The following is an 11193-nucleotide window of genomic DNA, read 5'->3' as shown; positions in this document are numbered from 1 at the left end:
TCATAGATAGCTGCGAGTCTCGCGACTTGCTTGGGCCACCAAGTCTTGGACAGCAAACGGACAACTCTTTACTCTGCCAAGTATGTCAGTACCCATGGTCAAGTAGAAGTAGTTCACCAATTCAGCTGAATTAATTGTTACACATGTTAATCAGTTGATCTACTGAAATAGAGTCAATCAATTGAAAGGCCAGTCAGTCCCTCCAGCCTCTTTCCGAGAACCACGCCAAAATCATGCCCGATCCGATCCTCGCCATTGCCCCATCGTCCACGCGATTCCATCCATCCGGTTGTCTGTCCACCCATCCATCCATCCATCCATCGAAGAAGAAAAAGACCCACAGAGAATCAAGGAAAAGTCAACTCCCACCTCAATCCGACCAACCACCAACCAAAGAACGCCGTCAGGGATGCACGCCGTAATCCGAATGCACCCTTCCTCTCCTTTCTATGCAGGCTTGCTGTACAGCCCCATACTGCACCGTTGTATGACACATCTAGTGCTGCTCGCCGCCAGCACCGCGGCCGGCCATGCCCATGCGCTCAATGTTGCTCAGCAGGTTGCTCCGGCGCGGCACACCGGCGCCCCCAGGCGTGCGCAGACGACTCTCAAAGTTGCTGACTCCGGTCGACGGTCTGGCCAACCCGCTCGGCCGTGGCGGCGCGGCCATGGCACCCATCGGCGTCGACGCGTGGGATGTGGGCACACGTGGGCTAGGCATGACCGATGCACCGCCGCCCGTGACGCTGCGCCTGAAGTCTTCGACCGCGCTGCGCTGCATTTGCGGTGTTGCCGCCTCGTCGGCCTGCAGGGCCAGCATCTCGTCGACGGCGGCCACCAGTTCGCCCTTCTCCCGGCGTTCGTTTTGCAGTTCGGAAAGGAGCTGCGATCGCTCGGCGCGCAAGGCCTCGAGTTCGCCAGCCAGGGCAGCAAGACGCGTCTTTTGGGCGGAGAGTTCGGCTTTTTGCTCATTGAGGCGCGCCAGGTCGACGGCGGAAGAGGAAAGAGTTGGGGGGATTGGGGTTCCGGACGACGAGGACGAGGACGAGGGCCGGGCATTGGTTGAGGCCTCAAGGATCGCGATTTTGGACGTGAGATCCGCGACCGACTTGGTGAGTTCGGCGTGCTTCTTCTCCGCTTTGGACTCGTAAGACTTTTTGAGCGCGGCAACCTTGGTCTCGTGCTTTTTCTTGTAGACGGCGTGCAGCTCGCGACACAGCGTCGCAATTTTCTCGTCGATTTGCTTCTGGACTTCCTCTGCGGTGTATCGCGGGCCCGTGGCGCCCGATTCGGCGGTCGTCATGATGCTCTGGTCCACGATCCTTCCCTCGGCCTCCAGGGCGCGAGTTTCGTGTTCAGATGCGCGCGCTTCGGCTTCGTCGGCTCTGCGCTCGCTGTCGTCGAGACGCTTGAGCAATTGCTCGCGATCTTTTTCGTGATTGATGACTTCTTCACGGATGCTGCGGAGCACCTCTTCCACTTCCGTCCCACGCTTCTCCCACCCGTCCTTTTCGCGTTCGGCGTGCTCGCGTGCATTGCGCTCTTCGCGCACTTTTTCTTGTGCCTCTCCAACGCGACGCTCAGCATCAGCCACTGCCCGCTTCAAGCTCTCAACCTCCGCCGCGCGGCCCGACAGTGTCGCTGTGAGCGACGAGATTTGCGACTGGTACTGTGACTTCATTGATTCCAATTCGCGGACGGTGATGGTGGGCACGGATTTGGGTGTTGGCATTGGCGGGAGCTCAAAGTCAAGGAGGTTGAGCAGGTTGTTGTTGCGCGATGGAGTCGCAGGCTGGGCGTGAGACTTTTGGGGCGACCTCTGGCTGTGCAGGAAGTTCCGCAGGTTCGCTTCCCCTCCCTTGGTTGGGGATGCGCGCCGCACCGGTGACCGATTGACGTTGCCTTGAAGACCCTCCATTTGCTGTGTGAAATCGATCAAGAGGTTTGTAGTATCTGTCTCTCTGTCAATCAAGGAAGGAGACTTGTGACGGCGCGGTGTGGGAGAGGGAGATCTGTCATAGCCGTGGTAATCACGCTTTCGGGCAGTACCTGGAGTGGTCATTCTGCGAGGCGTGCGCGTCTGTTCCGGTTAGCATTGAGTAGGTGGTCGGTTGTCAATAGCGAGTGCACACTTACACTATGCTTTCCCGGTGTACGCTGGCCGAGCTTCGCGAACATGGTCATATCTGTGTTTGGTACTTCTGAGAATGTGCTGAAGCACGTATTATCCACATCTTCTTCCTCTTTCTCCAAAGTAGACACAGCAGGCTGGTAAAACGAAATGTCTCCCAGGTTGCTCACTTTGTCCGCCTCCATAGCGTCAATTGCAACTGTGAGGCCCTCGTTGTCGCGAAGTGTAGGTTCCGAGGGCGCCGTTGGTGGAGTGCTGGCTTCGACAGCTGGAGAAGCTTTCCTCGGTGTAAATGTGCTATTCGCGCGGGACCTCGAGGACTTGAGCGGTGAGAGGACGATTTTGGGTGAAGCTTGCGCGGTCTGCTCGTCGAAGTTCTGCTTCTTATCTTCCAACTTCTCTGCCTCACTCGTTCGTGATTCTGGGGGTACATTCTCCTGGTCGACAAGAGAAATGAATGGCGAGCTCGGTGCTTCGGCGTAGCTTGGCTCCGGGTTTCCTTCCATGTTCACAAGTGGTGACTTGGGCGAATAACGAGAGTTGGTGCTGAAATTGAATTTACGCGCGGTTGAGGGGGTTCTTTGGTTAACGGAACCAGATGGTACAGGCGACAATGGATTCGACATGACTGCGATCTTGTGGAACCAAATCGTCAGGTCGCGCTTGCAAAGGTTCAGTTTGTTGTTGTGTCTACGGCAACCACCGCCGACAGAGTAAACAACCCGGACTTAACATTTTCCGCTCGCTGAATCCGCAACCGCGTTAAACCCAATCAAGTAAAATGATATCACCAAAATTCTTTTCCCTAGCAACCAGTCTATTTTCTCTTTCGGTCTCTTCCTTTGAATGAGTGCCGTTGAGGACGACACGATGAATTTGAGCTACAAATTGAGTATGTTATACTTGAAGCCAACAATATCAAAAAACAACCTGACGCCAACCCCTTGCGCACCCCATTCAGACCTCATATCCGAACGAATTTAGACTTTCGCAACATGTTAAGGACACCATCTCTCTGAAGGTGATCAGAAAAACGATGGAGAACGCGCCAAGACCACCAATTAACTCCCTTCCATTCTCTCATCAGTCTCATCCTCAACGGCACTCAACCTGATCCACAGCAGAACAATTCAGACCTCATGTTCCCACGAACTAGAGAGCGAAACACCGCCATCCTCAGGGTCATCTCCAACTGGATCGGACAGCGAAGCAACACCGTCCTCAGGACTGTCTCCAACTTGAACCCAATCATTTCCAATCTCCGCATCGACAGTCAGTTCTTGGTCACCGACTACGTTCGCGGAGTGATTGTCGCAAGGTTCGTTGGTGGGGACTTCTCCATCTCCCACAACATGTCCCAGCTCATCGCCAGTAGTCTGCACTGGAGTAGAGGGCGCTTCTCTGGCAGAGGTGTCCTCATGGTTGCCAGCAGGGCTTTCAGCCAACATCTCCGGGACCTGGTTGGCTGGATCTTCATGATCGCCGGCATGGTTTCCTGAGTCAATTTCCAAACCACGAGTCTGCCAGAGTCGTCGGCAACGATGTCCGGAACCTTGCGACTGGTGTTCCCTTGGTACAGAGCGCAAAGACGGCGCGGACGGGTTCATCTCAGCTATTTCTGCTCCCAATCCAGGAAGATTGTCGCTACCGTAGTAAGTTGCTTTGGGGCGTGGGGCCATGTTGGTGCAACGACCCTGGATATGTCCATACTTGTCGCGCGGGAAGAGTCGGCACTCCGAACTATCACAGTAGTCTTGGTGGAAGAAGCTCGTGTGCCGAGAGGCATGGGCAATTGGGGGTGGCCTTTGTGGCAGCCTGTCGTATGCGCTGGGGCCGCCGACACCATTCTGCCAGGCCTGGCAGATAGTCGCATTCGGAGGAGGCAATGTCGTGCTGCCTTCAAATTCGAGGCTCGAGAGGCCTGTCCGATATAACGCCAATTCATGCTCGGCTGGCATGAAATAATGTTCCACTGAGTTTGCATAGTAGCCCGGCTGGTTTGCGTAGTAGTTCGAGTAGGGACCAAATATCGAGATTCCAAAAGGTCCGTTGAATATTGAATTTACTTCCCGTGCAGGAGTACCGTTGGGTCCAGAGCTTCCTGGAGCAGGGCTTTCGCCCACTGGCTCTGGCGCGCACATGAGTGGACTCATTTCGAAGGTTGACGTGGTGGGCTGCGCTGGTTGTGTTGTTGCAAAAGGCGCTGAGGAGTGAGTTGAGGGTGCTTTTACTTCGATGGGGCTTGATGATTGAAAGATGTCATGGTCATGGACTGTTGTCGAAGAGGACCTCGCCGACGCTGAAGCAAAGTTGTTCTTGGGGGAATTGGACTTTAAAGCTTTGGACGGCTTTTGTTGGGGGTCGACAGCCAAAGTTCGGAAGCTCGCAAAAGCATTTTTGTCCGGTCCAAACGTGAATCCATATGACTGTCCCGATGGATCTCCGGCATCAGGGTCCAAAGACACAGCCGGCCATCCAAAGAGACTGGCTAGCGCGACCCCTTTTGGTTGGGCTACCACTTTGTCGAGACCTTGTTGCGCGGCTTCATACGAGCGCCTGCAAGAGCCAGCTTGGCCTTCATGGCTCCCTTCCTGGACGATAGGCCCTGCTTCGCCGTGAACTGCTTCAGTTTGGATTTGATTTTTGCTCTCTTTACTCCGCGTGTCTTCACGTCGACTTGGGCTGTTGGTACGCGAACCCCGGGACTCATCGGGTTCAAGCTGATCTAACAGGCTGAATTTGTTTTCTCATAAGGGTCAGTCTTGAGGAAACGGAATGTTGTGCACCATCTACCTGTACTGTCCTTTGGCACCTGAAAGTCCAATGTAAAATGATAAGGTTCAGCGGACAAGTCGAGGAGGTTGTGGTGTTGACGGCTTCCTGGCTCTTCTTGGTCGGTTCTGCTAGGGAAAGATGCGAGGGGCTTGGTATTGCTTCTGTGCTTTCTTCTGTGCTTCTTTTCGGACGGACGTGGCATGCTTCAAAAGTCGATAAAGAAAGGTGCAATTATGTATGAGGAGACATAGGGGTACGGCAATTAGGGATAGGGCAACGAGGTTGAAGGGAAGAGGATCGGGATTTGGACTCAGACTGTTGTAGGTCAAATCTACCTACCTACTCGACGAGAGGGAAATCACGCCTTATTGGAAGGTGCATAGGACTGATATCTGGACTGCGTGGCAGATACCTATCCAGTCATGGCTGCCCTTTCCCAACCAAGAATGGTGACGTAGTGACTGTTCATGGAGCATTGAGTGAGCCTGGTTAGAATCTCTTGTGCGTTTGCACTGGCAGTGGTGAGGTGAGCAATTTGAGCAGCTGGACATGGCAGGGCAAACGGCTCCGAGATGTTTCAGAGATGGAGCGTCCATGTGGTTGGTGAGAAGTGGTGGTGTAGTCGTGGCAGGGAGTGCAACGGCCAAGCCGTCACAGCTCACAGGGATCGACACCAAGTCCCCACACCAGGAACCTGCCGCTGCCGTTCTCTCTCCGACATTTCTCACGCCCAAACTCTCTCTCCACCGACTGCCTGTCCACCACATCGCCCTCCCGCCGTCCACCCCCGCCGCCCCCTTCGCTCCAAAGGCGCTCCAGGATAATTGAACCGCGCACATCTCTCCCAATTACTCCTGGAGACGCTGCCTGCATCGCTCGCGCCTTCCCGCTTGTCCCACCTGTTTGCTACCCTCTTCCGCAATGGCGCCTCCACCCGCAGACTCAGCTCGTTCGACGCGCGCAAAGACAAACACTCCTGCGCCTGTCTCTCGCATCATACCCGCAATCCCTCTGCCCATGGCTCGTGCTTCCAAGCAAAAGAAACCGCAAACCCCGACCCAGACAAAGCCTGACCATCTTGCCGCCGAAGATCCTGCCGCACAGCGTCGCAACACCATAACCGATCAGGGAGAGGAGCCCGACGAGGACAAGATGCTCGCCCATAATCATTTGGCAAATGAGCTGACGCCTTCTTCCGACGAAGGAAACGGTGGAAGTGAGGGAAGCTCCTCTTCTCATTCGGCTCCTGCTGAATCGCATTACAACTCTGAGCTTGCCAGTACCACAGGTCAGTCTTTTGCCGCCATACAATATGCCCATTCTGACCATTGTGCAGAGCCCAAGTCCTTGCCTGGATACCGCTCATTGAGCTCGACCAAGGCCCATGAGCCTCAGCCTCCAGTTGTATCCGACCAGCCTCCCACGACCAACATCACCAAACCTCAACGTCCCGTTTTCGAGCTTCCTCCTCCTTTCTATCCTTCTACAGACCGTTCAACTCCGACATCTGCAAGCTCTGCGACCTTCACCCGCGCACAGCCTCCTGCGAATCACCAAGCGTTGCATCAATCTCGACCTGGCAACAACGGTATCGTGTTTGGGGGCCACCCTGAGTCTTCCAGCGCGTCTCCCGTACCTACCATGACAAACGGAACCATGGCCTATCCGCCACCTCCACCAGGCTTCATGGGAGCGCAGTTCGCGCCGCCCATGGGATTCCCGGGACACGGCCATACATTCTCGGAGCCAAACGCGCAGGCCATGCATCCATCAATGGCCGCTGCACCTCAGGGCGGCTTTGGTTTTAGGAGAGACCAGCAGCTACCAGCTCCTTTCAGGCCTGGCCAGCCGTGGCACAATGTCAATGGTCACAACCGTCTGACAAACATCGAGCCTTTTTCACCGCAGTCGCACCCCAATGGCGTCCAGCCCTTTTCGAGATCCGCGTCGCAGGCCTCCTCGCCCAAGGTTTTGGCAACGGATGATATGATTGATCCTGCGATCGATGAATTCGGTCGGAAACGTTTCCCTCCAGTCACCAACGGCGTTAGTCCGCGCAAGCTTGCAGCACCCCAGTTCCAGCCATTGCCCCCTGCCCACGACGAATTGAGAGATTACCTTCGGGCTCAATTTGGTCGTCGAGACTTTGCAGACTCGGTCCTCAAGCTTCGTCAAGGCGAAACCGGCGACCCCATTCTCATCCTTCCTGTACACACCCTGCTATTGGGTCGCAATCGCAGGCTGGCTTCGTTGATGGTTTCTCAGGAGATGGTACACTACGAGCATGGACTTCGCGTCCTTGACATGTTTGTCCAAGATCGTTTCCTCGATGGTCCGATATTCGCCGAAGCTCTCAGATACCTCTACAGCGAGGACCTGTTGCTTGTACGGCACTTCCTCCAGGGACTATCTCCGTTCACGGGTCCCACAGACGCTCAAGAATTTGGATCTCCGCCTCAGCGCATGAAGCACGCTCTAGCGTACGCGGCTGCCGGATACTTCCTCCAGCTCCCTAGCGTCATCGCTCGCGGCTTTGAAATTGCGACTGCTCTCCTCCGCTGGGACACGCTGGAAGTTGCGATCCCATTCGCTCTGGATGGTGGGCTTGATGCAACTTGGCGGGTGGAGGATGTACTGGAGGACCGAGCGAGCCCTTCATCTAGCGAGGATGCCTTCTCAAAGTTTGAGACGGACTCGGCTCCAACCTACGGCTCATTCAGCACGCAGTTTTTGCATGCTATCAACGGCTTCATCGTCCAAAACTTCCCGCTCGACTTTGACCTTGACACCACAGCCTCTCACATCCACGATTTTCCTCGGCTGCCCTGGGAAGACGTTAGACCTGCCAGTCGGGACCCTCGGCTTTCCCAAATCCAGTTCGGTCAAGTTCCTGTTGATGCAGCGTCAGGACCCGCTCGTCACATCTCCACACTGCTGTCCGGAATCTTGCTGTCTCTTCCATTCCCGGTTCTCAGGGCACTGGTCCAGGATTTCGCTCTTTGCAGTCGCCTTGGACAGCCCAAATTCAGCCATGTCATGCAAACTGTTGTGGACGAACGCGAGTCCAGACGCAGAAAGGCGCTGAACCAGCTGGGAGTCGAGAACAATGACATGACCAGGCAGAACCTGCTTTGGGTGGAGCGCCTCGAGCCCTGCCCCCAGCAGCCTTCGGGTCTCCGTCTGGTTCGTTCACGCCAGGGCATCGACACTCCTGCTTCGACCATGTCAAACAGGAGCTCTTAGCCAAGGGCCACTCCACGACACGAACTTGAACGACTTCCTGCTTGTCTCATTTTCTCCCCCAAAAAAGAAAAAAGCATAGTGGCATTTGCATAGCGAGCGAACCGGGCGTACAAGGAGCAATTCTTTTTCTTTCTATTCCCCCTGTTGGCTCCTTATTCTCGATTGAGTTGCTTAGTGGGCGGTTCGACTTCGAATCGAATGGAGAAGTGTCTTCTTCTCTTCTTCTTTCTTCAGGGGGTACAAATGCACGTTGATTTTAATTTGCCTTCTCTCTTTTCTTTTTTTACCTCCCCCGGGGTGCTGGGAGTAACGGGGCATGTCGTTCTCAGCAAATTGTCGAATCGGACGAGAAATGAAGGCGGGCGGGCGGACACGGGAATCTCGGGGCGGCCATAGCTGGATGAAAGGTGGGGGGCATTTCTTCATGTATTTGTGAATTGGATTGATTCAAAGAAGGCGGGCAGCGACGGCGACGCAGGCCGATAGGAATGGCGAGTGAGGAGGAAAAAAGAGGGACTACACTGGTTGGCTGGCTGGGCTCGCTGGACGAACAACGGACGGCGGACGAAGGGGGCTTCTCGGAAGGCAGGCACGGCAAGCCCGACGACGATGATGGGATGGACTACCACCATGATTCCTTATTTTCTTGTTTGATACCGGGAATGGACTGCTGCACCCATCAGACGGCGTGTGCGTATGGGCAGCAGGTCAGAATTAAAAAGCGCGATGATAAAAATTTTCCTTCGATTGTTCATGGACTCAGTCGGAAAGGCGCGTGGGTTGAGATGATTCATATGACCGATACTTTGTGTCAAAAGAAAGTCTTCCTTTCCTCCTTCACACACACTCGTTCCGTCACTCGTTGCTTGATTGGCTCAAAAGCGCTCTTTTACCGATGAACACTTGATGGTGGCGGGACAAAATGGAGATCATGTCATTATGTACTGGACGAGCGCTTGGGGCAAGAAAGAATCAGGTCAAAAGTTCCGCCATTCTGCTGTGGTGGGGAGTTCGGGCGGGCAGGCAGGTCATTGGCGTCGGAGTATGTATTGTACAACACTATATATTATAGGTGGCTAAGCGTAAAAGAGCGTTGCGGACACCATGCCAAGCCACCGTCACAGTCGCTAAAGGGATGAGAGACATAAATTTACGAGGTTTTGTTGCCATCACGATCAGCGTTATTTAGGGGAGGAGATTTGATGATCGGTGCTTGCGTCCGGTCACTGACTGGCCTGGTTTGGACTGAGGCTAAGACGATCAGGACTCTGGTAGGCTGATAGTGAAAAGGCATCAGTTTGTTTCCTTTTTTTGGAAGGCAGGGGGGAGGGTGAAGTGAGGGAAGTGGCCGGTCCGCAGATGATTCTTCCATTGGACCATGGATGGCCGGCTGCTCTTGACTTTGCTAACACACGCGGCGGACCGTTTATGCGCCGTCGAGCTTGCCGAAGCGTGCTGGTCCATACAGTTCTCGCTAGGGAAATGAGGATATGAAGGCGTTGGATTTGTTTCTACTCCGAAGCCCATGGTGACATGATGGAGAAAGAATTTGTGGATCAAAGTCACTCAATGAGACATTTGTTTCGGCCTGGGCGATCAACCAAGACATGACTAAATATAAGCGGGGACAAGAGCTTGGTACATAGGGGCATAAGGGGACATTCCCTAAATCCCATGGCTCAGTCCTGACCACGTGCCAAATCCAGGAACGAGTAGTATACTTAGGCCGTTTAGAACGAGGCTTGGTAGCAGAAGTCGTGGCACACAAAGGAGCTCGACTAAGATAAAGCAATGAAGTAGGAGCGGCCGTAGAGCAGTAGAAAGTTTCCGTGTTAAAAGGTACACATACAGGGAGCATTCAAGCGCTTTACACACTTAATTTTGAAATCCACTGGGTCCTTTGCGTGGAGTTACAGGAAGCAGTCATAGCTACGTGTGCCACGACTTCTGCTACCAGGCCTCGGAACGTGAATCTAGAGACGACGCAAGAGCCGCAAGGCTTGGTAGTTTAGTCGGGCCACGCCGTTATGCCGCCGTCTAGCTTGTTCTGTGGTAGCGAGGGACCTAGGCTCTTTGCATCAAATTAAAGAAAATGGAATGCCCGGTCCAGACTTCCTAGATTGCAATCAACAGCAGCTTGAGGGCAGCTGCCTGCGTTTTTCTCGTCATGGCGCCTGGGCTGAAGGGGAATTATTTCAAATTGGCCGAGGCCATTGCGAAATACAATCGCGAGGACTGGTGGAAGAACAACTTGTGAGGAGGACCGACTGTGTCAAACAACAGAAAGCATGGAAGAAAGACTGATTTCTGGATTCCAGGTACGATCAAGTATTCACCTCCGACATCGACAAGAAGCGGATAAAACACCTCATCGCCGAGGTCAAATGTAGGAATTTCCGATCTAGTATACTGGATTCGGGCTGACATTGGACTTTTTAGCCTTGTGTAAAGAACTCCACGCCGGCGGCAGAGTTGAAATAACCTTCGACACACGATATGCGTATGGAGAAATGGAGTACGAAGGTCGCCACTACAAGGGCAAGGTCGCCACCTTCACGGGGCGCGTGTCATGGGTCTCATTTGATAGCAGGCTCACGCTGTATGCCGCGAGTCTAGAGGCCCCTCGATGCTGGTACAACGGGTGGCGCAAAAATCCATCGATCGAGACCAAGAAGGAAATTCTGGAAAACCTGCTCCAGGAGATAGAATGCTCCCACATGGACTCGTACGGCAAAGCTTACAAGACCCGCTTCATGAAGAAGTATTGCGACAGGGCGCTCTGTCAACCGGCTCCCGAGGATTCACCCCAGTTCTACGGGTGGGACAACGACTCGGATGACGGCAATGATACCCCGATAGTGCGCAATGGGATCATCTACCGAAGCCAGCGCCGCAGATGCAGGTCTGAAGGAGCGGTAGCTGGTGGTAGGGCTCGTTCATGGGCTCCGGGCAGTGGTTTCGATAACGGGTCTGGTCAAGCCTACACTTATGTTTAGTTTTGGAAAGGATTTGGTCGCTTCGTGTTGGTCTCACAGCAATATGTG

At 54.1% G+C, this 11193-nt stretch overlaps 5 protein-coding genes across 5 annotated transcripts; 3 read left to right on the top strand and 2 right to left on the bottom strand.

Moving 5' to 3' along the window:
• Positions 1-496: 496 nt before the first annotated feature.
• Positions 497-2757, bottom strand: BKA78DRAFT_295421 (uncharacterized protein; the record flags this gene model as incomplete). The annotated part of the gene is made up of 2 exons (XM_066886483.1): positions 497-2080; positions 2137-2757. 2 exons carry the CDS (start codon positions 2755-2757, stop codon positions 497-499), a joined length of 2205 nt encoding a protein of 734 aa, XP_066744145.1.
• Positions 2758-3261: 504 nt separating this feature from the next.
• BKA78DRAFT_343522 (uncharacterized protein) lies at positions 3262-5507 on the bottom strand (the record flags this gene model as incomplete). The annotated part of the gene is made up of 2 exons (XM_066890429.1): positions 4918-5507; positions 3262-4864 (listed from the first exon to the last, which is right to left on the bottom strand). The coding sequence occupies exons 1-2, from the start codon at positions 5106-5108 to the stop codon at positions 3262-3264; spliced, it is 1794 nt and encodes a 597-aa protein (XP_066744144.1). The 5' UTR covers positions 5109-5507.
• A 320-nt stretch (positions 5508-5827) lies between these two features.
• BKA78DRAFT_352655 (uncharacterized protein) lies at positions 5828-8149 on the top strand (the record flags this gene model as incomplete). The annotated part of the gene is made up of 2 exons (XM_066891394.1): positions 5828-6194; positions 6243-8149. The coding sequence occupies 2 exons, from the start codon at positions 5828-5830 to the stop codon at positions 8147-8149; spliced, it is 2274 nt and encodes a 757-aa protein (XP_066744143.1).
• A 99-nt stretch (positions 8150-8248) lies between these two features.
• BKA78DRAFT_131715 (uncharacterized protein) lies at positions 8249-9314 on the top strand. Its single transcript, XM_066882604.1, has 2 exons — positions 8249-8507; positions 8606-9314. The coding sequence occupies exons 1-2, from the start codon at positions 8348-8350 to the stop codon at positions 9046-9048; spliced, it is 603 nt and encodes a 200-aa protein (XP_066744142.1). The 5' UTR covers positions 8249-8347; the 3' UTR covers positions 9049-9314.
• A 1014-nt stretch (positions 9315-10328) lies between these two features.
• BKA78DRAFT_313808 (uncharacterized protein) lies at positions 10329-11188 on the top strand. Its single transcript, XM_066888415.1, has one exon. The coding sequence runs from the start codon at positions 10660-10662 to the stop codon at positions 11143-11145; it is 486 nt and encodes a 161-aa protein (XP_066744141.1). The 5' UTR covers positions 10329-10659; the 3' UTR covers positions 11146-11188.
• Positions 11189-11193: the final 5 nt, after the last annotated feature.

This window comes from Phyllosticta capitalensis (assembly GCF_038381095.1).
Source record: "Phyllosticta capitalensis strain CBS 128856 chromosome Unknown BKA78scaffold_5, whole genome shotgun sequence".
In the NCBI taxonomy this organism is placed as follows: Eukaryota; Fungi; Ascomycota; class Dothideomycetes; order Botryosphaeriales; family Phyllostictaceae; genus Phyllosticta; species Phyllosticta capitalensis.
Note: the sequence above shows the minus strand (reverse complement) of the source record. Positions and strands in the feature narration are given on the sequence as shown.

Coding starts and splice junctions, on each gene's coding strand:
- BKA78DRAFT_131715 (XM_066882604.1), top strand. CDS start 8,348: ATGGAGAAGTGTCTTCTTCTCTTCTTCTTTCTTCAGGGGGTACAAATG. Junction 8,508..8,605: donor GAATCGGACGAGAAATGAAG/GCGGGCGGGCGG, acceptor GATTCAAAGAAG/GCGGGCAGCGACGGCGACGC.
- BKA78DRAFT_313808 (XM_066888415.1), top strand. CDS start 10,660: ATGGAGTACGAAGGTCGCCACTACAAGGGCAAGGTCGCCACCTTCACG.